The sequence below is a fragment of the Phacochoerus africanus genome, chromosome 11 (assembly GCF_016906955.1).
Source record: "Phacochoerus africanus isolate WHEZ1 chromosome 11, ROS_Pafr_v1, whole genome shotgun sequence".
NCBI lineage: Eukaryota > Metazoa > Chordata > Mammalia > Artiodactyla > Suidae > Phacochoerus > Phacochoerus africanus.
Window position 1 is genome coordinate 7,633,652 of NC_062554.1, and position 25,452 is coordinate 7,659,103.

The 25,452-nt window shown below is 44.6% G+C and overlaps 1 protein-coding gene and 1 non-coding gene across 2 annotated transcripts in view; one reads left to right on the forward strand and one right to left on the reverse strand.

The window, feature by feature from the left end:
* MRPL48 (mitochondrial ribosomal protein L48) overlaps positions 1-24,919 on the forward strand; it is a 46,029-nt gene extending 21,110 nt beyond the window's left edge. Inside the window, exons 5-8 of the mRNA XM_047753089.1 lie at positions 10,429-10,598; positions 21,120-21,222; positions 23,160-23,249; positions 24,620-24,919. Coding sequence (XP_047609045.1) covers positions 10,429-10,598; positions 21,120-21,222; positions 23,160-23,249; positions 24,620-24,694 — 438 coding nt within the window. The 3' untranslated portion in view covers positions 24,695-24,919. The remainder of the gene's footprint in view (positions 1-10,428; positions 10,599-21,119; positions 21,223-23,159; positions 23,250-24,619) is intronic.
* LOC125112222 (U6 spliceosomal RNA) lies at positions 14,793-14,899 on the reverse strand. The gene has a single exon (XR_007131031.1). It is a non-coding gene; the product is annotated as a U6 spliceosomal RNA (small nuclear RNA).
* Positions 24,920-25,452: the final 533 nt, after the last annotated feature.

Sequence of the window (25,452 nt, forward strand, 5' to 3'; positions counted from 1 at the left end):
GGGAGTTAGTTCTAAGCATTGTAAGATTATTTAACCTATTTTTCTGGCCCTAGCTGTAGGATTGCTTCTGTAGTGGTTAGATTTTTGTGCATTTGCAGAAGATTTTTTTTTTTTTTTAAGGCCACACCCATAGCATATGGAAGTTCCCCAGCCAGAGATTAAATCCAAGCTTCAGCTGAGGCAACACTGGATCCTTTAACCCACTGTGCTGGGCTGGGGATTGAACCCGTGCCTCCACTGAGCCATTGCATTTGGATTCTTAACCCACTGTGCCACAGCAGGAACTCCTTTTTGCAGAGGATTTTGTGGTGGGATAGACATAACCTTGGCTTGAAAGTCAGTTGGTCTTGCTTTGAGTCAAGATTCTCTCACTTCCTGTAAGCAGTACAGTGGAGGAGATTCTGCTGTTCTACTTGGGGAGTTTTCAGCGTCACCTTTGGTTCTTTGGCTCGGATCGATGCTTGCACACAACCATGCAAATCTCCCATTAGCTCTCTGACTTTGGCAGAGGTCCAGTACCACTTATATTTGGGCCTCAGAAGCCACTGAACTTGCCATGTTCTCCTGAGCCTCATCCTGAACGTCAAGGAATTGTATGAGAGGAGCATTGCTACCCTCGAGGCTGGTATCAGGCACCCTCCCAGCAGGAACCAGCCCCACTAAACCTGTTCCTTTGTGGAAAAGAGTCCTGAATTGGGAACCAGGAATCTTGTGTTCTCGGCTTAGTTCTGCCACTTGATTAGCTTCATGATTTGAGGTAAGTTAACCTTACCCCTCTGAGCATGGTAGGCCTTGAAATTCTATGTAAAATGTTTTTTGTGTGTGAATTTTTCTGGGAAGGAAGTGCATAGCTTTTGTCAGACTCTTCACAAAGTTTGAGAAATTCTGGATTAGAATATTCTTAAGCGTCTTTTAGCTCTGATTTCATATAACTCCATAAAACTATGAGATATTTGTCAAATATCTATCATGTGCCAGGCACTGTTGGGGATGCCTTGCCTGTTCAGACTGAGTTGCAATCAAATTTTATACTTTGACTGAACAAGACCTGCTTCAGGCTTAGAGGGAGCTGATAAACCACTAGAGATAAAACACGGAAAATTATGCTCCCAAGCAGAAAGTGACAAGTGCTAAAAGGAAGATACAGAGTGCTAATAAAATTCAGAAGAAGGAGTGGTTTACACCCTGAGTTGTGACACCTTAGGGTAGGTTGTTGGAGTTGTTTTCTTTTGGGATATTCCCTTTGTAAAAGTCCCACATGTATTAGCGGGAAATAAAGTTAGTTTCATTGGGTGTGAGGTTTTTTTGCTTTTTATATTTCTTGGGATCCTCCCTCAAAGATAATTTTCTATATATACCATGCTCCGACCCACTCCTTGGCTTGGTGGGAGGAAGCTTAATGCCATGTTAAAGCCATCTGTCCCATCTTTCTCTCCAGCTTCCTTTTGCATCTCATGGGTCCCATGCTCAAATCATCACACTGTCTTGAGGCCTCTCACTTGCTGTTCTCTCTACGTGGAAGACCTTCTGTCCTTCTTCACTTGGCTCATATATCCTGAATCTTTTTTTTTTTTGTCTTTTTGTCTTTTCTAGGGCCGCACCTGCAGCACATGGAGGTTCCCAGGCTAGGAGTCTAATTGGAGCTGTAGCCGCCGGCCTAGGCCACAGTCACAGCAACGCGGCGTCTGAGCCGCGTCTGCGACCTGCACCACAGCTCACAGCAACACCAGGTCCTTAACCCACTGAGCGAGGCCAGGAATCGAACCCGCAACCTCTTGGTTCCTAGTCGGCTTTGTTAACCACAGAGCCATGACAGAAACTCCTATCCTGAATCCTTAAATCTCATGAGGAAGCATATGAGGAGGGGGAAATGAATCTCCCCTCAGAGAAACCTCTCCGGATTCTCTGCACTAGGTTACTGGCCCAACCTGTGCTTCCTCTGTCCTGAACTTGCTGCTCTGTCTGACCCACCTGTTTTGATGACTGTCTCCCCTCCCAGATGGTGAGCAACCTGAGGGTAGAGGCATCTTTTTCTATATTCTTAGTGACCAGGGCTGGGCCTGGCGTCGAGTAGAGGACAATAAACATCAATCGAGCTGAACCTGATGTGGTCATTGGAGCTGCCCTGAGGTTTTGTAAATCAGAGCTGGCGAACACAGTCCACTCTCTGCAAACAGCTGCCTCCGTATGACCTTGGTTGCTTGAAGGGAGTGATGCTCCCTCTTGTTAGGGCTCTTGGCTTTTCTCTGATGTCATTCCTTGTTCCAGGGTGGCTTGCACCGTAGTGCTGGATAGCAGTAGAAGCTGATACAGGCCTCTCACTTCCTGCATGGGATGGCAGATGAAAGAAACACACTTTCATCTGCCAGCTTACAGAGGTTCTGTCTCAATTCTCTGTCTCTTTTGCACCCCTTGGTTCAAAAGCTAGAAGGTATCTTTCGCCTCCCTTCTCCCCCTAAGCGTAGAACCTAGAAAGAAGAATAAGCAGCCAGATTCCCACTTTTCCCTCTCTGGCTCTCAGGCTGGCTCTTGTACTCTCCTGAGCCCTACATCCCTGGGACAGAGTTCATTCTCACGCACAAAGTACCCAGCCTTCATCCCTTTTCTGCTGGTGTAATCTCTTCACTTCTCCTTCCATAGGTCCCACGCTCAGTCTTAAGACTCCTGAACCTTGGGAAGGGAAAGGCGCCCCTGCACTGCTTTCCTTGTCAATACTGGTTTACCTCTTATCTTGCATGGCCATGGCTGGTTCCCAGTCCTCCATCCTATGCCCTTGTTCCTGACGCTTCTCTGAGGGGTTCATGAGAGGAGAGATGAAAACGAAGCTTCCTCTCGGGTGGTGGCGTTGGGATTGACAGCAGACCACAGGACCCAGGGCTCTCAGCACAGACCCAGCCTCCTTCTCTGTGATTTCCCATTTTGCACATGCTCTTTCTTCTCTGCGGGGTGATAGCCTCCCCTTTTTCCTCTCATCATGTAAGACCAGCTTGACTCATGGTAGTGAGCGACCACATTTCCGAGGGCCTCTCCGGATGAAGCACTGTGTCTCGGTGTGTAGATCTAATTATTCTTCAAGGGCCAGGCATCCTTCTGTTAAACTTAAAAGGCTTCAGATTGTTTGGGATGCTTTTTATTTGATAGAAATAAGAATATGGTCCTTCACATCTGCTCAGTCAGATTTTCCAAGACCACTTATGCCTTGCCCTCGGCTGCCATCCAGCCTCCATGCTCAAGGCAGCAGCCGCCCAGGAATCAAAGAGGTGCCAGAGGAAGATGAAGTGGAGGGAACGTGAATTTCCGTCAGTTTTAGTTATTATATGTTCTATTTTTCAGGCTCTGGGTTGAGAGAGTAAGCTACATTTTTAAACTCAGACAATTTATGTCATCTTAATAGAATGGCCTCTAGGAATCCAGATATTTTTTTCTCTTGGAAATGTCATGCCATTTTGACTACTGACATAGAAAAGGGGTTTGTCATTTCTGATACCTAATTATTTTGTCGTAGCGCCCATAGATTGATCAGCTCTCACAGCCACAAGTCTGTGAGGAGACCGCGGCAGTATTCCCAGAAACATCAGCAGGTCAGAATCCGTGTGTCTTGATAGGCCTAGGTTCCTGGAAACAGAGAGAGATTGGTTTTGCTGGTCTAGTGACTGTAGGGCCAGACATGGGTCTGTAGGGCCGGCTTACAGGGTTATTTAAACTAGCGTCCGTGGTCCCCTCAAGTCTACCTCTTGTAACTCATTGAAAGGAACAAGTGTCATTGAGCATCTGCTCTGTGCCAGGCACTCTGCTTTGCAGAGATGCTGTGCTGAGTGGGACACAGCTGCTTCCTACGAAAAGCATACAGGGGGCTGGAGAGGATGGTATTCGAAGAGGTAAATGCCCGTGGGACATGCTTTACGAGGGAAATGAACTACATGCCAAGAGAGCAGAGTTAGAAAAGCACATCTCTCTGAAAGGGCCAGTGAGGGTGTCACAGAGTTCAGTTCAAGAAACATGTATTAAATTCCACCTGTATTCTTGCACTAGTGTTTAAGGTGAACTGACACTTGCTTGGGGTAGCTGGAAACACTGAAGCTATGAAAACTGCGAAGGCGATCCAGAGCTTTTCTGGGCACAAAGACCTGATGTTTAGCCGGTGCCATTGGAGCACCCTGGTCTCCAGCCTGCTGGGGTCTCATCCTGACTTGCCTGTTCTGCTAAATTATAGCAGTGTCAGAGTTTTAGAGCGATTCATAGGAGTTCCATTGTGGCTCAGTGGTAACAAACCTGACTAGGATCCATGAGGATGTGGGTTTGATCCCTGGCCTTGCTCAGTGGGTTGAGGATCTGGTGTTGCTGTGACCTGTGGTGTAGGTTGCAGATGCAGCTCGGATCTGGCGTTGCTGTGACTGTGGCACAGGCTGGTGGCTACAGCTCTGATTCGACTCCTAGCCTGGAAACGTCCATATGCTGCGGATGCAGCTCTAAAAAGACAAAAAAGAAAAAAAAAATTCACATTTGACATGAATAAAAGTTATGATCCCTTTCCATTTTCAAAGTGCTTTCACATCCATTATCTCAATGCCTCTCAAACCATAAGCCATTGAAACACTGGTGATCCTAGAGCCAAACCCTCCTCAAGTTTAATAATGGCAGCCCTCTACATTTTAGAAAGATATTAAGTTAATGGATAGAATTTTCTAGATTTCAAGTTTTTCTCTCATCAGTTTTTCTTTTTCTCTCTTTTTTTTTTGTCTTTTTGCCTTTTCTAGGTAGGGCTGCTCCCGCGGCATATGGAGGTACTCAGGCTAGGGGGTCGAATCAGAGCTGTAGTCACCAGCCTACGCCACAGCCACAGCAATGCGGGATTTGAGCCACATCTTCCACCTATACCACAGCTCACGGCAACGCCAGATCTTTAACCCACTGAGTAAGGCCAAGGATCGAACCCACAACTTCATGGTTCCTAGTCAGATTCGTTAACCACTGAGTCATGACAGGAACTCCTTTTTTTTGTTTTGTTTTGTTTTGTTTTGCATCCATGCTATTTCTGTGTCATAAAAATTTACTATTTTGAGTTTCACAAGAAACTTAGGTGTTACAGAGGGAGATACCGACGCCTAGAGAGGTCACTCAAGGTCAGGTAGTGACTAAGCAGACAGTCCTTGAGCCCAGATTTTCTTAGGCTTTGGTCTTAGCCTAGTGCTCTCACGCAGCCCTAGGCTACGCCTCTCTGCCACCTCAGTCCAGGCCAGGCCTTCTGCCTGGTGTGTGTTTCTCGCGTGTGCTACACTGATGCATCAACATGGTCGCTTGATTTCTCTGCACCTGGCAGCGCCCTATGGAGTGTTCAGAGTACCATCAACAAAGCATTTAAGTTCCTAGGTGCAACTTCTAAAATTTCCATCACTAGAATTTCTGGACACTGTATATACTACAGGCCTGTCAGCTTTTCATTTGAGGATTAACATGGTACAATTTCATCCAACTTCCCCACTCTGGAAAATGCTATGTATAGTGATAGGCAGGTACTATCATTACTTTTGCAGGAGCTGGAGGAGAGCGCCTGGGCTTGGGGCCACAGGCCCGGCTTCTGGCCGTGACTAGAATAAAGTGGTCGCCTTTGCCATTTCCTTGCCATTGTAACCTTTAAACAAGTCTTTCCCCTTTCTGCCCCTTGACGTCCCCCTTATATAAAATCAGGGAAGGAAGGACTGAGTTACCGCCAAGACGCCTTCCAGCTTTAGCCGTCTGTGTTTCTACTCTGACTCTTTCCTCTATCTGTTCTTTGCCTGCAAAGTTTCCCAGTAACTTCGGCCAAATAACATCCCTTCATAGGACCTCAGTTTTCTGTCTGTAAAGTAGGAGTAATAGGGAGATTTCTGTACAAAAATGATGTAATAATTTATCCCATGACCCATTCGGGACATCATAGTGTATGTACTACAGGATCTAAGGAGGGCTGCTTGGGCCATCCCACGATGAATCCAGGTCCGTCACAAGAGAACCAAAGTTTGCTAGTGGACACCGAGCCATCTTCCTGCCCCCTTTCTCCTAGCTTCCATTCCTTTCCTGCCTTGCTCTCCTTGATGTGCGGTAAAGGTGGTCTTCCCAAAACACAGCTCCAGTCATCTACAGCCCTTGCACAGACCTCTTTAGTAACTCCTCTGGCGGTCATGGACGCCCGAACTCAGGCTGTAAGAAGAGAAAGCACAGGACGCTTGTGAGAACGATTGTGCAGGTAAAATTATAGGAACTGGGAGTTCCCATCATGGCTCAGCAGAAACGAATCTGACCAGTATCCATGGGGACGTAGGTTCCATCCCTGGCCTTGCTCAGTGGGTTAAGGATCTGGCATTGCTGTGGGCTGTGGTGTAGGTTGCAGATGTGGCTTGGATCTGGCATTTCTGTGGCTGTAGCGTAGGCCGGTGGTTGTAGCTCCAATTCCACCCCTAGCCTGGGAGCCTTCATATGTCGCAGGTGTGGCCCTGAAAAAAAAAAAAAAGACCCCCCAAAAATTATAGGAGCTGGTTTCTGAAATTTTATGCAGTAAGTCTTTTGCTGGCTGTGTTGTGCCCTGGCTCAGAACTGAAATATAATATCACAATGGGCTCCTGATGGTGTGGCTTGGTCTGGACAGATCTAGGCCAATAAGGAAAAGAAAATCAGGTGCCAAGAGGGATACTAGAATCAGCTTTCTTTTTTTGTTCTCCTAAAGTGACTCCTTTGAAGAGCCTTGGCATTTTCCCTGCTTAAGAAAAGCCTCCTGTGGGCTTCAGAGAAGCTCCTCCCTTCTCTCCTGGAAAATTTCAGCCGCTCCTCATTGCATTCTGACTTTAGCATTCTTCATAGCTCTGGCTGCAGTGCTGGAGAGAAGATTGGATTGCTGCACGCGGCCTCGGGTGTGGTGGGCTCTGCAGGAGAGCCAGGCCCCTAACACCCTGATGGTTGGTTGGTAGAGTTTGGCTTCTCACTCACAGCAAAGTCTAGGACCCTGGGATGACTGCCGCTGCTGAGCACTTTAGCAATGCAGAAGCTGCAGTGGAAAATTTTCTGCACTGGGGGTCAGGAGGTCTGGGTTAGTTCCTAGAATCTGTCCTGTGTGGCTGTGTGACTCTGAGGGACATATCTAACCTCTCTGGGCTTCATATTCTTTCCTTCAAAGACGAAAAACTGAGATGAAGTCCTCTCTAAATGCCATCCTGTTCTAAAATTCTAAAATAGTGATTCACGGGAGTTCCCTGGTAGCTCAGCAGGTTAAGGATCCAGTGTTGTCACTGCTGTGGCTTGGGTCACTGCTGTGGCACAGGTTTGATCCCTGGCCCAGGAACTTCCACAAGAGTGTGGGTGTGGCCAAAGGAAAAAAAAAATCAAAAAGTTAAAAAGGAGGAGTTCCTTTGTAGCTCAGTGGGTTAAGGATCCCACATTATCGCTGCAATGGTTTGAGTAGCTACTGTGGCGTGAGTTCAAAGATCCTGGCCCAGAAACTTCCACATGCTGCAGGTACAACCAAAACAAACAAACAAACAAAAACTGAAAAAGAAAAGTACAGAGAGGAAGATGTTTGCAGCATGTACGTTTAACCAAGGATCATATATAGACTAAAGAAGGAACCTCTACAAATGAATAAGAGAAAGGAAAATAACCCAATCTGAAAGATAGGCAACATATTTGACTAGGCAGGTTGCAAAAGGGAGTATCCAAATGGCCAGTGGACATATGGGAGGGCGCTCAGGTTCGAAAGACTTAAAAACGAGTTAAAAATCTCAGTGCTTTTCCACTTCATACCAACCAGAATGGCTAAAAAACCCCAAACCAGTGGAGTTTTCTCATGGCTTACCACGTTAGGGATCCAGTGTCGTCACTGGACAAAGACAGAAAGAAAATGTGCAAGAACATTGGTAGCAATACTGATCCTAACGGCTCCACACTGGAAACAACTCCAATTTCCGCCTACAGTAAAAAGTGTAAGTAAATTATTCATATAATAGACTCCTAGGACAACGAAAGGAAGGAATTGCTGTTTCACCTAATATATGATGAATCTTACAAACATAGTGAGTTAAAGAACTGGACAAAAGAGAACATTTTGAGAGTTCCCACTGTGACTCAGGGTAATGTGGGTTCGATCCCTGGCCTCTGTGGCTGTGGTGTAGGCCGGCAGCTGCAGCTCCAATTAGAGCCCTAGCCTGGCAACTCCCATATACCATGGGCCCTTAAAAAAATAAAAAGGAAAGAAAGAGAACATATTATTCCATTTTTACAAATTTCAAAAATATGCAAAATAACCCCATGGTTTTAGAAGTCAGAGTAGTGGTTGCCAGGTTGAGGGGCATAGACTTTGGGGTGCTGGTGGTAGTCTGTTCTTGTTCAAGGTACTGTTTATACAGGTGTTTTCACTTTGTAAAAATTCATTGAGACGTGTACTTTCTTAGGCATTTTTTAGTATGAATATTGTAATAACATTTTTTTAAAACAAGGTAGATTCTAGCTTTGAATTGATAAAAGATTCCTATTATTGAAAATTCAAAAAATATAGAAGGGGAGTTCCTGTTGTGGAGCCGCAGGATCGCCAGCATCTCTGCAGCACTAGGATGCAGGTTTGATCCTTGCCCAGAGCACTGCGTCAAAGGATCTGGTGCTGCTGCAGATGCAGTGTAGGTTGCAATGCAGCTTGGATCTGAGCCTTGGCCCAGGAACTTCATATGCCATGGGGCAGCCAAAAAAGAGAAAAACAAAATGAAACACTGAAAATATAGAAGGGAAATAGTAACAAAGTCTCCTTCCTGACCCTGTGCCTCAGCTGTCTGGTTTCCTTCTTTACATGCAAACAATGATATTAGCATTTTTGTCTATCAGTCCAGAGGTATTTTTTCCATATGCAAACAAATGCATATGTAATTCAACACACACATCTGTTATCTCCCACCCACCCTTTTTTTTTATATGTGTGGCAATATTCTGAACACATCCTTCTACAGTTTGCTTTTATCGTTTAACTTATCTTAAAAACCTTTCCATATCAGGGAGTTCCCATAGTGGCTCAGTGGTTAACAGATCTGACTAGGAACCATGAGGTTGTGACCATGAGGTTGTGGGTTCAATACCTGACCTTACTCAGTGGGTTAAGGATCCAGCATTGCCGTGAGCTCTGGTGTAGGTCGCAGATGCTGCTGGGATCCCACATTGTGGCTCTGGCGTAGGCCAGTGGCTACACCTCTGATTGGACTCCTAGCCTGGGAACCTCCATATGCCATGGGAAGCGGCCTTAGAAATGGCAAAAATACAAAATAAATAAATAAATAAAAGACAGAAAAAAGAAAAGAGAAATAATTTTCCTACCTCTTTTTGTGTGTGTGTGTGTGAGTGTGTGTGTGTGGGGGGGGGGGGGTGATTTTTTTTTTAGGGCTGCACCCATGGTATATGGAAGTTCCCAGGCTAGGGATCACATCGGAGCTGCAGCTGCTGGCCTACACCACAGCTCACGGCAACACTGGATCCTTAACCCACTGAGTGATGCTAGGGATCAAACCCACGTCTTCATGGATACTAGTATTATTCATTTCCGCTTCACCACAACGGGAATGCCAACCTCTGAGTTTTTTAAATGAAGGCTGTCCAAATAATTGGACTGCAGAATTTCAAAGCTAGGAGGGCTGGAAGAGAACTAATTCTGAGCCTCCTTGTGATCAATTTCTTTTAAGATTCTGATGAAAATTAAGGATTCTCCCTTTATAAAAATGGGCACACATGTAAAACTGTGCGTATAGGTTTTGGAGTTGGCATATCCCTGAAAATTTCTCTATGGATTCTAGGTTAAGAAACTTTTTTCTAGGAGCTCCTGTCATGGCTCAGCGGTTAACGAACTGGACTATTATCCATGAGGGTGTGGGTTCGATCCCTCGCCTTGCTCAGTGGGTTAAGGATCCAGTGTTGCTGTGAGCTGTGGTGTAGGTCACAGACATGGCTCAGATCCTACATTGCTGTGGCTGTGGTGTAGCCCGGCAGCTACAGCTCTTATTCGACCCTAGCCTGGGAACCTCCATGTACTGTGGGGATGGCCCGAGAAAAAAAGACAAAAGACCAAAAAAAAAAAAGTCTTTTTTCTAGCATAGCCCCATGAATTTAAAAATTGAGGGCCAAAGATGGAAGGTGAGTCTCAAAACTAGGTGATGGCAGAAGACAGTCACATGTATTAATGTTAAAGTAATATTATTAATAATTAATGTTATCTCCATTCATTGGCTGATGCCACAGCCCAGAATGGCAGGGGAAGCTGCCCATTCTTTCCCAGGAAAAGTTCAGTTTATAGTTAGGATGGCCTGAGAGAAAAATGGTAAACAAATTTAATTTAAAGATTGATTTTTTTTATATCAAGATGGCCTGATTAGAATTTCTTGTACAATACTTTGATTTACTCTCTTTCTCTTTTTTTCTGTTCAGCCCAAGAAGAAAAAAGGAAAAGTGGAAGTGAGACCCATTAATCTGGGGACAGATTATGAATATGGGGTTTTAAACATTCATCTGATTGCATATGACATGGCCCTGGCAGAAAGTTATGCCCAGTATGTTCACAACCTCTGCAACCATCTCGCCATTAAAGTCGACGAAAGGTATGCAAAATGCCTCTGCATGGGGTGTTCTTGGTGTGGGTAGCATGCTCTGCTTTGTTGTTGTTCAGTGAGGCTTTGAGATATAACTTACATATAGTAAGATTCAGTCTTTATAGATAAATAGTTTGCCACAGTCAAAATAGGGAACAGTTCTGTTACGTTCTTAACCCCAAATTTTCTTAGTGCCCAGGTGTAGTCAGTCTCATTTCTCTTACCTCTCAAGTCCCTGACAGTCACTGATTGATTTTCTGTCCCTGTTGTTTTAAGTTCTCCAGAATATTGTATAAATGGAGTCATACAGTATGTAGTTCTTTGTTTCTGGCCTCTTTCACTTAGCATAATGGGTTTAAGATTCATGTATGTGTTTGCAAGTATTTTATTGCCGAGTCGTATTCCACTAAATGGTGAGCCTTAGGTGGCGTATCCATTCACCAGCTGATGTGCATTTGGATTGTTTCCGGTTTATCGGTGACTGTGAAGAAGGCTGCCACAGTCGTACTGTGGGCATGTGTCTCCCTCCCTCGTCAGTAACTGCCTAAGCCTGGGGTTGTTGGGTCGCGTGATTAATGTGTGCTTCACTGGCTAAGAAACTGCCCAACGGTCTCTCCAGCATCATTCCGGAGCCCCACCATCGGTGTGTGAGGGTTCTAGTAACTCCTTATCCAGGTCAGCACTTGGTATCTTCAGGTGTTTTTTTTTAAAGCTATTCGAGGGGATATATAGTGGTATTTCACAGGAGTTTTATTTTCATTTTTCTAATAGCTAAGGATGTGGGGCATCATTTCATGTGCTTATTTTTCTCATGTACATCTTTGATGGCGTGTCCAAATCTTCGTCCGTTTTTTAAATTGGGATTGTTCTCTTACTGAGTTATGGAAATCCTTTATCTAGTTTGGGGTATCCGTTTTTTTGCAGTATGTGTCTTGCAGATATTTTCTCACAGTCTATGATTTGTCATCTTCTTATTTGTGTCTTTTGAAGAGACGATGTTTTAAGGCTGATGAAATTCAGTTTACTGAGTTTTTAAATTTTTATTGTTTGTGCTTTTGGTGTCATATCTAAGAAGTCTGCCTAACCTAAGATCACAAACATAAAACTCCTATGTATTCTTTGGAAGTTCTATAGGTTTTTTGTTGTTGTTGTTGTTCGTTTGTTTGTTTTTGGCCATGCCCATGGCATGTGGAAGTTCCTGGGCCAAGGATCGAATTGTGCCACAGCAGTGACAATGCCAGGTCCTTTACCCACTAAGCCACCAGGGAACTCCAGAAGTTCTGTAGTTTTAGGTTTTATATTTTGGCCTATGACCCATTTTGATGTATTTTGGGATGTGGTATGTGATATGGGTTGAATTTAAAAAAATTTTTTTTTCTTCTGCATGTAGATATTCAATTGTTCCAGTACAATTTGTTTTAAAATTTTTTCTTTCTCCATTGAATTGTCTGAGCACTTCTGTTGAGAGTCAGTCAGCTATGCATGTGTGGGTCTATTTCTGGACTCTATTCTGTCACATTGCTTTGTACATCTATGCTCGCTATACCACACTATCTTGATTATCGTACTTGGATTACTGAAAGAGCAACTTTGTTCTTCTTTTTTTTCAAAATTATTTTGGCTATTTTAGGTCCTTAGGTTTTTCATTAAAATTTTAGACTTGGCTTGTTGATTTCTTCAGAAAGGAGCCTGGTGGAATTTTGTTGGGGTTGTGTTGATTCTGAGGATCAACGTGAGGGGAATTGACATGTTTTGCGTCCTCTCATGCATTAACCTGGTACGTCTCCCCATTTAAATAGCTATTCTTGGAGTTCCCGTCGTGGCGCAGTGGTTAACGAATCCGACTAGGAACCATGGGGTTGCGGGTTCGGTCCCTGCCCTTGCTCAGTGGGTTAACGATCCGGCGTTGCCGTGAGCTGTGGTGTAGGTTGCAGATGCGGCTCGGATCCCGCGTTGCTGTGGCTCTGGCGTAGGCCGGTGGCTCCAGCTCTGATTCAACCCCTAGCCTGGGAACCTCCATATGCCGCGGGAGCGGCCCAAGAAATAGCAACAACAACAACAACAAAAAGACAAAAGACAAAAAAAAAATAGCTATTCTTTGCCTCCTCTGCGTTTTACTTACTCTTTGGATTTGCTGGAAAACTGTAGGGGGGAAACTAACATTTACTGACCACTTTCTCTAGGCCAGACACTTTGCATGCCTCATGTCAACATTTGAGAAAGTGCGGGATGTCCTGTGGTTTCTCTTAAATAACGTTAAATCACATGGGAGAAATTTCTTCCCTTTTAAATTCTCATTGAACCTAATTGTGTTAAGGAGAAATTCTTGCGTATGGTGCTGGTATGTCCTCAACCCCACTCCAGTACTTCCTATCTAGCAAGCGCCACTATCTAGGCTAGAAATTTATAGGATTGTTTCATTTTCATTGTACTTATTTTTAACTTAACTCCTATTTATGTCATCAGATACTGGTTTTCCTATTTACTATAGTGATATAAAGTCAGGCTTATTATTTTTTTTCCTTTTTTTTTTTTTTTTAGGGCCACACCCATAGCATATGGAGGTTCCCAGGCTAGGGGTCGAATTGGAACTATAGCTTCCCATCTACACCACAGCAACAGCAACATGGGGGCCACAGCTCACATCAACACCAGGTCCTTAACCCACTGAGTGAGGCCAGGCATCAAACCTGTGTCCTCATGGATAGTCAGATTCATTTCTGCTGAGCCATGATGAGAACTACTAAAGTCAGGCTTATTGAGGTATAATTTACATTCAGCAAAATTTGCCCTTTTAGAAAACAGTTTCAGTGAGTTTTGACAAATGCATGCATAGAGCAAATACCATCATAATCAGGATATAGAACATTTTCATCAATCCAAGAAGTCCCCTCCTATCTTTGTAGTCCGTCCCTTGTCCCACCCCCCAGTCCTTGCAACTACAGATTTATTTTTCTGTCCTTGTAGGGTTTTTTGGTGGGTTTTGTTTGTTTGTTTGTTTGTCTTTTTAGGACCACACCCACAGCATATGGTAGTTTCCAGGCTAGGGGTCAATCAGAGCTGTAGCCGCAGACCTACACCACAGCCACAGTGACTCAGGATCCAAGCCTCATCTGTGACCTACACCACAGTTCACGGCAATGCTGGATCCTTAACCCACTGAGCAAGGCTAGGGATCGAACCCTTGTTCTCACTGGATACTAGTCCAGTTCATTACTGCTGAGCCAAGATGGAAACTCCCTGTCCTTGTAGTTTTGCCTTTTCCAAAATATTATGTAAATGAAATCATACAGTATTTTTCCTTTTGAGTCTGGCTTCCTTTACTTGGAATAATATATTTGAGATTCATTCATGTCATTGTCTGTATCAAGTAGTTTGTTCCTTTTTGTTGCTGAGTAGCATTTCATTGAATGGATATACTAGAGTTTGTTTATCTGTTTGAGGACATTTGTGTCGTTTCCAGTTTGGGGCAGTTATGAATAAAGCTACTATAAACATGTACAGGGTTTTTGTTTTGTTTTGTTTGTTTTGTATTTTTAGGGCTGCACACACAGCATATGGAAGTTCCCAGGACAGGGATCCAATCAGAGCTATAGCCACCAGTCTACACCATGGCCACAGCAACACAGGATCCGAGCTGTGTCTGTGACCTACACCACAGCTCACAGCAACGCTGGATCCTTTAAACCACTGAGTGAAGCCGGAGATCCAATCTGAGTGCTCATGGCTGCTAGTCACATTTGTTTCCCTTGAGCCATGACAGGAACGCCCTAAGCATGCACAGGTATTTGTGAGAACATCTCATTATTTTAGGAGTGTGATTGCTGGGTCATATGGAAAGAGTAGTGTATTTTTAAATTTATAAAAAACTACCAAACTGTACATGTACTATTTTGCTTTTTCACCAGCAATATGAGTTCCAGTTGTTCCACATCTCAAGTTTCTTTTTAAAATTAATTTTTAAGTGAGTTGATTTAAGGAAAAATGTTTAATGAATAATACTTTGGATGGTTTGCCATTGTGGCCAGGTAGTACACGGCACATACATTTCCTTGACTGTGGCACAGATATACTTTCTTATTTACTCAATATTAGTGTATCCCCATTTTGTAGATTAGGAAACTAAGGCTCAGAAACGCCAAAAATCGCAGAACCAGTAAGTTGCTCAGAATTAACCCAGTTCTGTCTGACTTAAGCATTTTTAATTATATGGGATTTTTTTTTTTTTTTTTGGTCATCCTTGCGCAGGGGCCATCCTGATCTTCTTTGTATCTTTCCAACTCCAGTATATGCACTGCCAAAGCGAGAACAATGGGATTTTATTTTAAGTCCTTAAGTCAAATTTGAACTTTTAAACCTTTATAACTTAGAGTATTTCTGTGCTAAGTGTGCTTAGAAGAAGATTGGATAATGAGCTGTGACGTTAGTTCTCTGAGCTGATAGTACTTCAGTAGTTTTAGGCCTAAAGATGTGCTTTATCTTTTTCTGATGCCCCAGAGAGTTGGTTGCTCCCTCAGCCCTTGACACCTGCCTCTGTCATGTCACTTAGTGCTCTGGGCTGTAACGATCTATTCGTGTGTGAGCTCCCTTCCCCCCGACTACACGGGACCTGTGTTCTTTATTCAGTGTCTTGCATAAAGCCTGCTGCATGGGGGACATGAAGCCATTGTTGGAAGATGACAGGTTCTTGAATATGATTACACAATCCAGTTGCATAGTATACATTTCCTCAAGTTTAATGAAAGTGCTTTTAGCTAACTAATTAAGAGACTATTGATGGAGCCTTCTCTTGCTATGTGGTAGACATTGGACTAGACATTCTGACTAGAGGGCATAAAGATGAATGTCTCTGATTTCAGGGAGAATTTTCACAGAGAAAATGATAATGTGAAAGGTGTTAAGTGAAAGTTCAATGTCAGTTCAAGGAGGCAGAGTAGCATAAATACCACTTCACGAAGATATCAGGAGCTTACGCCAAAATGTATGTTAATACTTTGCTACCTTCATCAAGAAAGTCGTACCTTTCTTTTTTTTTTTTGCCTTTTTAGGGCCACACCTGCAGCATATGGAGGTTCCCAAGCTAGGGGTTTAATCAGAGCTGTAGCCACCAGCCTACACCAGAGCCACAGCAACTCAGGATCCGTGTCAAGTTTGTGACCTATACCACCGCTCACTGCAAGGCTGGATCCTTAACCCACGGAGCAAGGCCAGGGGTAGAACCTGGCCTTGGATACTAGGCAGATTTGTTATTGCTGAGCCACAACGGGAACTCTGGAATATTCTTTCCCCTTCACCTAATCAACCCCTATTTTTCTCTTAGGCTTCATTTTGAATGTCACTTCTTCAGAGAACCTCAGTAAGTTAGGCCTCTGTTACATGCGTAGGAGAAGTAAGGGGTACATAACTTCCCTTTCCTAAGGCTCATTCCTAACCTTCATAACTGCTCGACTGTTGTTGGTCTTCTTAGTCAGACCCTAAGGTCTGTAGGGCAGGGACTGTTTCCATCTTCATCAGCTGCCACACTAAGACCTTGCCCGGTACTTGACACGCAGTAAGCACTGAATGAATATTTGTTAACTTGGATTGGGTTCCGACAGGCATGAACATGATTCCTAGAATAACAGAATGAATGATGTGCTGTTTTTCCTGTTCCCTGGTTCTTTGCTGCAAATAGTGCAGAGGTGTTCAATTTTAGTAATTCAGTCCTCTGCACTGATTGAGGTTTTCAGTCCATCGTATTAGGTATTCTCACTGCGCAGCTTTTCAGAGAGAGAATGATTGTTTTCTTCGGGATTTTCATTTTTTCTTGATCCATTTTCTTTAGGAGTTGGAAGTAGGGCTCTGACCTTGAGGTGGAATTGAGCCAGGGAGCTGTGCGCTAGGTTTTGTTCTATAAATGGTCTGCATTGCTGCAGCCGCAGCTCGCCCAGAAGAGGAGAGGAAGAGGCCTCTCCTGTGGGTCCTTTAATTTACCTGAATCCCTTGCTGGGCAGCTGTCTGGAGAGATGGAAATCTTACCCATCTGGGAGCAGCTTCCAAGCCTGAGGCTGACCCTGCCCCTGTTCTCTGTGGAGAGTAAAGGCATCATCCAGCTTTATTCTCTATAAGGCTGCTCTTGCCCTTTTTAAAATTTCACTTTTTTAAAAAAAATGGATATATATAGCAACTGATATATAGTAAAGCCCACAGATTCTAAGTTCCCTAGCCCCCCAGCAGTCTCCCTTATGTCCCATCTCAGCAATATTCCTCAAAGATAGCACTATTTTGTCATGTTAGATGGGCTCTTGAAATTCAGCTCTTTCATTTCTTCCCTCTGTTTTTACTTACTTTATTTGATAGTAAAACTTTATTTTACTATCAAATGAAGTTTATTGCAGAAAATTTGGGAAGTACAAAAAGTATAAACACTAAAGAAAAATGACCTATACTCTTACTACTCAGAGGGCTAGTCTACTTTGGTTTTGTTTGTTTTTGTTTTTGGTTGTGTCTGCAGCTTGCAAAAGTTCCCAGGCCAGGGGTCAACCTGAGCCATAGCAGCGACCTGAGCCACTGCAGTGAAAACGTCACGTCTGGCCTAGTCTACTTTTTTTGTTCGTTTTTAAATTTTTGTCTTTTTGCCATTTCCTGGGCTGCTCCCGTGGCGCATGGAGGTTCCCAGGCTAGGGGTTGAATCGGAGCTGTAGCCGCTGGCCTTCGCCAGAGCCACAGCAACTCGGGATCCGAGCCGCATCTGCAACCTACACCACAGCTCACGGCAACGCCGGATCGTTAACCCACTGAGCAAGGCCAGGGACCGAACCCGCAACCTCATGGTTCCTAGTCGGATTTGTTAACCACTGCGCCATGATGGGAACTCCTGGCCTAGTCTGCTTTGAAATGATTAGAGTTCCCAGTATTTCTTTATCAAACCATGTCTGGTTTTTCTGTTGGTTCTCTTTGAGGGCCTCTCCTGCATCCTTGCCTTTGCAGAAGGTCTCTGTTTGGAATGTCCTTCAGGCAAACATCTGTGGTCATTCTTTCCATCTTGATAAAGTACTGCTTCACATATGAACTTCCCCGAGCTCTCCCCGCTCTCCCTCCTGTTCCTGTAATAGTTGGTACTTATTTATATTGTCTTTGGCTTACTGTAGTGCACTCTTTTTGTTGTTGTTGTTTTGTTTTTGTCCTTTTTAAGGCCGCACCCATGGCATATGGAAGTTCCTAGGCTAGGGGTCTAATTGGAACTGCAGCTGCCGGCCTGCACCACAGCCACAGCAACACAGGATCCGAGCCATGTCTGCGACCTACACCACAGCTCACTGCAGCCATCAGATCCTTAACCCACTGAGCAAAGCCAGGGAATCGAACCCACATCCTCCTGGATCCTAGTTGGGTTTGTTAATTACTGGGCCATGACAGGAACTCCTCTCCAAAACCCTCTTAACAAGCTCCTTGAAAGCATAGACTGCAGAATAGGATCTCAGTAAATGTTTGTTGAATGAATGAATGACTAAACAAATCAATGAAATCTCACTGAAGTAAATATTAAAGAATAAAATGCATGCTCAATGGCAGGAATGGACAATCACCCCTTTATCCAGTCGGTCTTATCTATGGAATGTCCAAAAGGAAAAACAGAATTTTAGAGATCTGTTTAATTCACTCTTCTGAAAGCTTTTTACATAATTATTTCATTTTCTTTAACAAGTTTATGAATGTGTCCCAGGTTTTTTTGTTGTTTTTTTTTGTTGTTTTTTTTTGTTTTTTTTGGGGAGGGGGGCATGCCCGAGGCCTGCAGAAGTTCCTGGGCCAGAGATCAAACTCACCCACACCATAGCAGCGACCAGAACCATAGCAGTGATGATGCCAGATCCTTAATCTGCTGCACCACAACTAAACTTTGCCCAATTTTTTTGACATGGGGAAGTTATTATCAAATGTGAAATTGAAGGGGAGATCAGAGATTGTGCTATAAAGTGGGAGGGGATGTTGTTTAGGGAGACTACCTGCAAGTTTGCAACACCTAGCAGTTATTCACTGTCAAAGGAATTGGCATTTGTAGGCGTAGTACACCAGGCAAATTACTTATGTAATCTTATTTAATCATTATAGCAACCCTACAAACTGGATATTAATGTCTTCTTTTTCTTTTTTTTTCCTTTTTTGGCCACATCCAAAGCATACTAGTCACAGCTGAGACCTAATGTCACAGCTGCAGCAATGCTGGATCCTTTCTTTTTCTTTTTTTGGCTGTACTTGTGGCATGCTAACCTATTGTACTGGACTGGGAATTGAACCCATGCTGCTACAGAGACAACACTGGATTCTTGACCTGCTGTGCCTCAACGGGAACTCCTATCTTCATTTCATGGCTGAAAAAACTGAGACTCAGAGAACTGCATTCGTTTGTCCAAGGCCCAACAGTAATAGTAAGCGGCACAGCTATTACCTAAATCTAATACTGGAGTTCCCTTGTGGTACAGCAGATGAAGGATCCAGCATTATTACTGCAATGGCTCCGGTTGCTGCTGTGGCTCAAGTTGAGTCCCTGGCCCGGGAACTTCCACATGCGACCAGTGTGGCCAGTAAATAAATAGATCTAGTACTGACTCTCATGTTTCTAATCCATTTTCCATTACACAAAATTTCTTTTTGTAGAGGGTCAGGCTCCTTGCTTTTTTTTTTTTTTTTTTTGTCTTTTTTAGGGCTGGCCCTGTAGCGTATGGAGGTTACCAGGCTAGGGGCTGAATTGGAGCTGTAGCCGCGGGCCTTCACCAAAGCCACAGCAACGCAGGATCCGAGCCGCGTCTGCAACCTACACCACAGCTCATGACAACGCCAGATCCTTAACCCACTGAGCAAGGCCAGGGATGGAACCTGCATCCTCATGGATACTAGTCAGATTCATTTCTGCTGAGCCACAATGGGGACTCCTTGCTATTTATTGATGAAGCTGTGTGTGACATGAAAATTCAGCAGTCCTACTGTTGTTATTATTATGCCATTTATCTTTGGATTAATGGACTTTTTGAAAAGATGAGCATAACACTCATACCACAGTTCTGTGCAGCCATCAATCCTGTCTCATCACACCTGAGCCTCACAATAGTCTATTGATATAAACATAGATTATAATCCCCTGTTAAAAATGAAAAAACTGAGGCCCAGAGGGTATAGGACCTGTTGAAGTAAATATTGCTAATAAGTGACAGGACCAAAACTTGACCCCAGTCTGGCACGCTGTTCATTGTGGCGTCTAGACCTGCAGAAGCCCACTGTTACAAACATAGACTCTACAGCCGAGGCTCTCAACCTGGGGCCGTTTAACAAGGTCTGGAGATAATTTTGATTGTCACGACTCGGGGGGGGGGGGTATTGCTCGCATTTGCTGGGTATAGAGGTTAGGGATGCATAGGCCATCCCCCACAACAAGAAGTATCTGGTTTAAAGGGTCAGTTGTGCTACCATTGAGAAATCTTGCTCTAGAACAATTGGATTTCATGGCTCATTTCTTCGGAAGAGGTGAAATGCCCAAGGCTAGCCTCCAGAGTGTTCCTAGTGATGAGCTTGATTCTTTTAGAATTGGCTCTTTTGGACTTTCCATTGTGGCTCAGTGGAAATGAGTCTGACTAGCATCCATGAGGACACAGGTTCAATCCTTGACCCCGTTCAGTGGGTTAAGGATCTGGTATTGCCTTGTGCTGTTGTGAGGTCACAGACACAGCTTGAATCTGGTATTGTTGTGGCTTTCAACCCCTAGCCAGGAAACCTTCATTTGCCAAGAGTGCAGCCCTAAAAAGACAAAAAAAGAAAAAAAGAATTGGCTTTTTTTCTTTTTTTTCTTTTTCTTTTTTTTTTTTTAACCTGTGGCATGCTAAAGTTCTTGGGCCAGGGATCAAACCTGCGCCACAGCAGCAACCTGAGCCACTGCAGTGACAACTCTTTTTTTGTTTTGTTTTGTTTTTGCTTTTTAGGGCTGCACTCTCTGCATATAGCAGTTCCCAGGCTAAGGGTCAAAATTGGAGCTACAGCTGCCGGCCTACACCACAGCCACAGCAATGTGGGATCCAAGCCGCATCTTCGACCTACACCACAGCTCACGGCAATGCCAGATCCTTATCCCACTGAGTGAGGCCAGGGATTGAACTTGCATCCTCATGGATACTAGTTAGGTTCATTTCCGCTGTGCCACAGTGGGAACACCTGCAGTGACAACTCTGGATCCTTAAGCCACTGCACCACCAGGGAACTTCTAGAAATGGCTAATTTTTTTATTAACAGCAAACACTTATTAATCACCATGTTTTATTCAGAGTGTTACATTAGGCATGGCTGGAGATGCAGAAAATTTCTAGACATGGTCTGCCCTCTCATGGAGTTTAGAGACCTCAGGTGAAGATGTAAGAATATCTGGTTACTTTGCTGCTGGCTGCAGATAAACAGCCCTGGGTTACAGGAGCTACTGCCTGCAGTGGTAGCTGTACCCAGGGACTGAAGTGGTGCTGCTGGCTTAAAGGAACCACCCCAATAGCTGACTCTTCTGCCCTACAGTTATGCGATGCCCACCAAAACCATGGAGGTGTTGCAGCTGCAGGAGCAAGGCAGCAAAATGTTCCTGGACTCGGTTCTTACCACCCATGAGCGAGTGGTTCAGGTAGGTGCTCTGGGAGAAACTTGAAATGTATTTGCCTCTCCTGGTTCTTTTCTCCATCCTCATCTCTTCATCGAGCTCCAGACTTGATGTCCAGTTGTCTGCTGGGCTTCTCCACTGAGATGCTCCACAAGCGCCCTCCACTCAGTGTTTACAGAGCTGACTGCAGGTGGACTCTGTTCCTTTTCCATAACCCTCCCCACCTTTGAGCTTAATGCTTCACCCTTCTTTGCCCTCAGGTATCTATTCATTCCCAAATTCCATGGCTTCTACCCCTGAAGACCTTTCAGATCCATGTGCTTTTCTTTTTTCTTTTCTTTTTTTTTTTTTTGCTATTTCGTGGGCTGCTCTCGCGGCACATGGAGGTTCCCAGGCTAGGGGTCAAATCGGAGCTGCAGCCACCGGCCTATGCCAGAGCCACAGCAACGCAGGATCCGAGCCGCGTCTGCGACCTACACCACAGCTCACCGCAACGCCGGATCATCAACCCACTGAGCAAGGGCAGGGATCGAACCCGCAACCTCATCGTTCCCAGTCGGATTCGTTAACCACTGCGACACGACAGGAACTCCCATGTGCTTTTCTTTACCCTCGTATCTGTGTGATTGTGTCATTTTCCCATCTCGAACCCCTCAGTGGCTTCCGTTGGGCACTGTACCCATTAGCAGTCACTCCTCTCTCCCCACCCCCTTAGCTCCTGGCAGCCGCTAATCTACCCTCTGCTTCCATGGTTTTGCCTCTTCTAGACATTTCTTTAAATGGAATTCTGTAAAATGTGGCCTTTTATATCTAGCTTCTTTTACTTAGCATGTTTTTAAGGATCATCCAAGTCGTAGCATCTGTCAGTACTTCATTCCTTTTTACCGACAAGTAATATTCCAGTGTGTGGACATCACCCTATTTTGATCCACTCAAGAAACATATCAAGAAGGTAACAAGAGGAGTTCCCCTCATGGCTCAGCAGTAATGAATCCGACTAGTATCCATGAGGACGTGGGTTTGATCCCTAGCCTCGCTCAGTGGGTCAAGGATCCAGTGTTGCTGTGAGCTGTGGTGTAGGTCGGCAGCTGCAGCTCCAACTTGACCCCTAGCCTGGGAACTTCCATATGCTGCGGATGCAACCCTAAAAAACTGGAAGAAAAAAAAAAAAGTAACGAGAACTCTCAAGGTAGTAATACCCTAAATCTATGTTAATTTTTTAAATAATTAAAATACAATCTTTTGTTCTTTAAATATTATCAGGAATAAATTATTTGAGCTATGTTTTATGACAGATCTAACTTGCCACTGAAGCCGCAGGATAAAGTTTGAACTGATAGATGACCACCTAAGTGCCTTCATCATTTTCCTCCTGCTTCTCCTCTTCACGTCCCGACTCATTCCAGCCACACGTGGATCTAGTTTTCATCCCCTCGCCCGCACTATGCTATTCTTCCACGTTTTACTGAATATTGTTGCCTCTGCCTTTAAAAACTCCGCACCCTGTTTTTCTTCAAGACTCCAACCAGCTGTAACTCTTGGTGGCTTTCTTTGATCTCCCGGATTCGGTTAGGTGGGTGTTTCTCCTGTGGGTTCCCTTCTACCACACATCTGACTCACCGCTGGATTCTCAGCACAGGCTCTGACCCCAGTCAGGTCCTGGTCTAGGTGGGTGAACCTGAGTCGAGTTCAGGAAGTCGTCCTGGACTTAACCTCTCGGCCCGGTTAGGACATTCATTGCCTACAAGGGCAGATACTGGCCGTGAGCATCTCAGCAGGCAAGCACTTTGGCAGATGGCAGGAGAAATCCTGAAAGGGCCGGGCGCCCAGCACAGCTCTGAGTGTTACTCCTTCACCAAGGGCCCTCTGGCTCTGCTGCAGCGGACATCGGAGCCCTTGCCCTGTCTGTCCAGTCATTAGCTTTCAGCACTTCTCTCAGAGCCTCTTCTTTCCTTTTGCAGATCAGCGGTTTGAGTGCTACGTTTGCAGAGATCTTCTTGGAAATCATCCACAGTAATCTTCCTGAAGGAGTCAAATTGTCAGTGAGGGAGGTAGGTGCTCGTCTGAGATGAGGCCCCCTGGTGGCCCGCCTGTGCTCTACATGCAGACAAGCCAATCTAGACTGGCTGGCTTTAGAAACAGTGAAGGCCCGTGGACAGTAACCAGGAAGGATGCTCGGGCCGCTTCACTGTGGTCGTTATTCTGGCTCCTCCAGCGCGCAGGGACGATGCACTCTAGACCAGGGAGCTGAACTGTATTACAGCAACCAGATGCTAGGGTGAGCGCATTACACCCCAGAATTCCCTCACTTCAGGTAGGTGTGTAGCAAAAGGAATATGATTTAAGATCACATACAGTGTAATTAACCAGGACACAAATAGGGAAACATACTTTAGAGAGAAGGTCCCTGGATCTTCAAAGCTTAGCTATAGCTTGACTGTAATCAGTAAAGAATGCCAGTCAAGGAGTTCCCATCATGGCTCAGTGGAAAACAAATCTGACCAGTATTCTTGAGGATGCAGGTTCAATCCCTGGCCTCGCTCAGTGGGTTAAGGATCCAGGGTTGCTATGCTGTGCTGTAGGTCGCAGACAGGGCTCAGATCTGGCATTGCTGTGGCTGTGGCGTAGGCTGGTGGCTACAGCTCCAATTAGACCCCTAGCAGGTGCGGCCCTAAAAAGCAAAAAAAAAAGAATGCCAGTCAGAACGTCCTGTGTGGTGCAGGATTAAGGATCCAGTGTTGCTGCACCTGTGGTATAGGCTGCAACGGTGGCAAGGGTTCTGTCCCTGGGAACTTCCCCATGCTTTTGTTGCAGGGGGAAAGAAAAAAGCCAATCAGAAGAAAGTTTAGCATGGAAAACTTGGAATACGTCTTGTGATAGACCATTATGGAAGATAATATGAGAAAAAGAACATATATGTATGTTCTAAAAAGACCAAAAAAAAAAGAAAAGTTTAATAAAATAAAATCAACCATCACACGCACACGCTCAACTTGGAATTTTAGCTTAAATACTGAGTATTTGGGTCCGGTTGCCATGACGACCCTTATTATGACACATACATCAGGTCATTTTAGACCATCTGTTATTTCCTATTGAAAATGGAGACCTTTGACATTCTCTCTCTCTTTTTTAAAGGGCTCCTATTGTGGTAGACATAGCATTTTGACATTAGTTCTTTATGCATCTGTCTTCTCTCACCAGACTATAACTTCATTTAAGGCAGGGAGGAAGTCCAATTCAACGTTGAACCCTTGGTGCCTAATACAAGTCTGGTACCTAGTGGATACTCAGCAAAAGTTAGTTGAATCTAAATCATTCTCTCCAGGGCCGGCTGCTGGATCCTTTGCTGATGCTGGTGTGTTTGAGTAACTGAAAGCTCTACCGTAATTTCCTCATATTGTCTTTTTCTTCTCCTCAGCACACGGAAGAAGACTTCAAGGGAAGGTTCAAAGCTCGGCCAGAACTGGAAGAACTGTTAGCCAAGTTGAACTAGCTCATTGCGCCCGTTGCATGCCAGCACTGGTGACAGCGAGTGTCAGGGAGAAGAGCTTCCTTGGCAGCCTAAGTTAAGCAGGAGACTCTAACCTTGTTGTCATAAATTCCCATCTCCACAGCCAGGAATGCCTCCTCGCTTGTGTGGAGGAGTGCCTGCCAATTGTCACCACTTTCCTTAGAGCCAACCCTAGTGTCCTCCACCGAATAAAATCTGCTGCTGCTACACGTGTGTGTGTGTGTGTGAGAGAGACAGAGACAGAGACAGAGAGAGACAGAGAGAAAGAGAGAGGTCAGTCCATCCATCCTGTGGAGTATCTGTAAGGGATTTGATTTTCTCTTGGCCTGACGCTTTGGCACCCGAGCACATTCCCCTTCAGTGTTTCTCCAATTAGAGTGAATTCATCCTTTAAATCAGTTTGGCATGGAGCCTCTGTAGTGAAACAGATGATCATAAGTAAACTCTCTGTGGATAGAAGGCATATGGAAGGAGATTTTGTATAGTTAAGAAAAAAAAAACACCTCCATATAGAATCAGGGTCTGTCTGTAAGTGAAAAAATTTACCTTGTCGGGTAGTGAACAACTTGTCCTCAGTATGCACGTAGACGTTACATGACTACAAATTGGGGTTGCCTGGAATGAGTTTAACCAAAGAATTAAAGGTTGATTTTGATTCGGTGTCAGAAAAATGGGCTTGTGAGCTGTATCCCACCGCCTGCTTATTTGCTTTTTAAAAGTAATTTGGGAGCTCCCTGGCA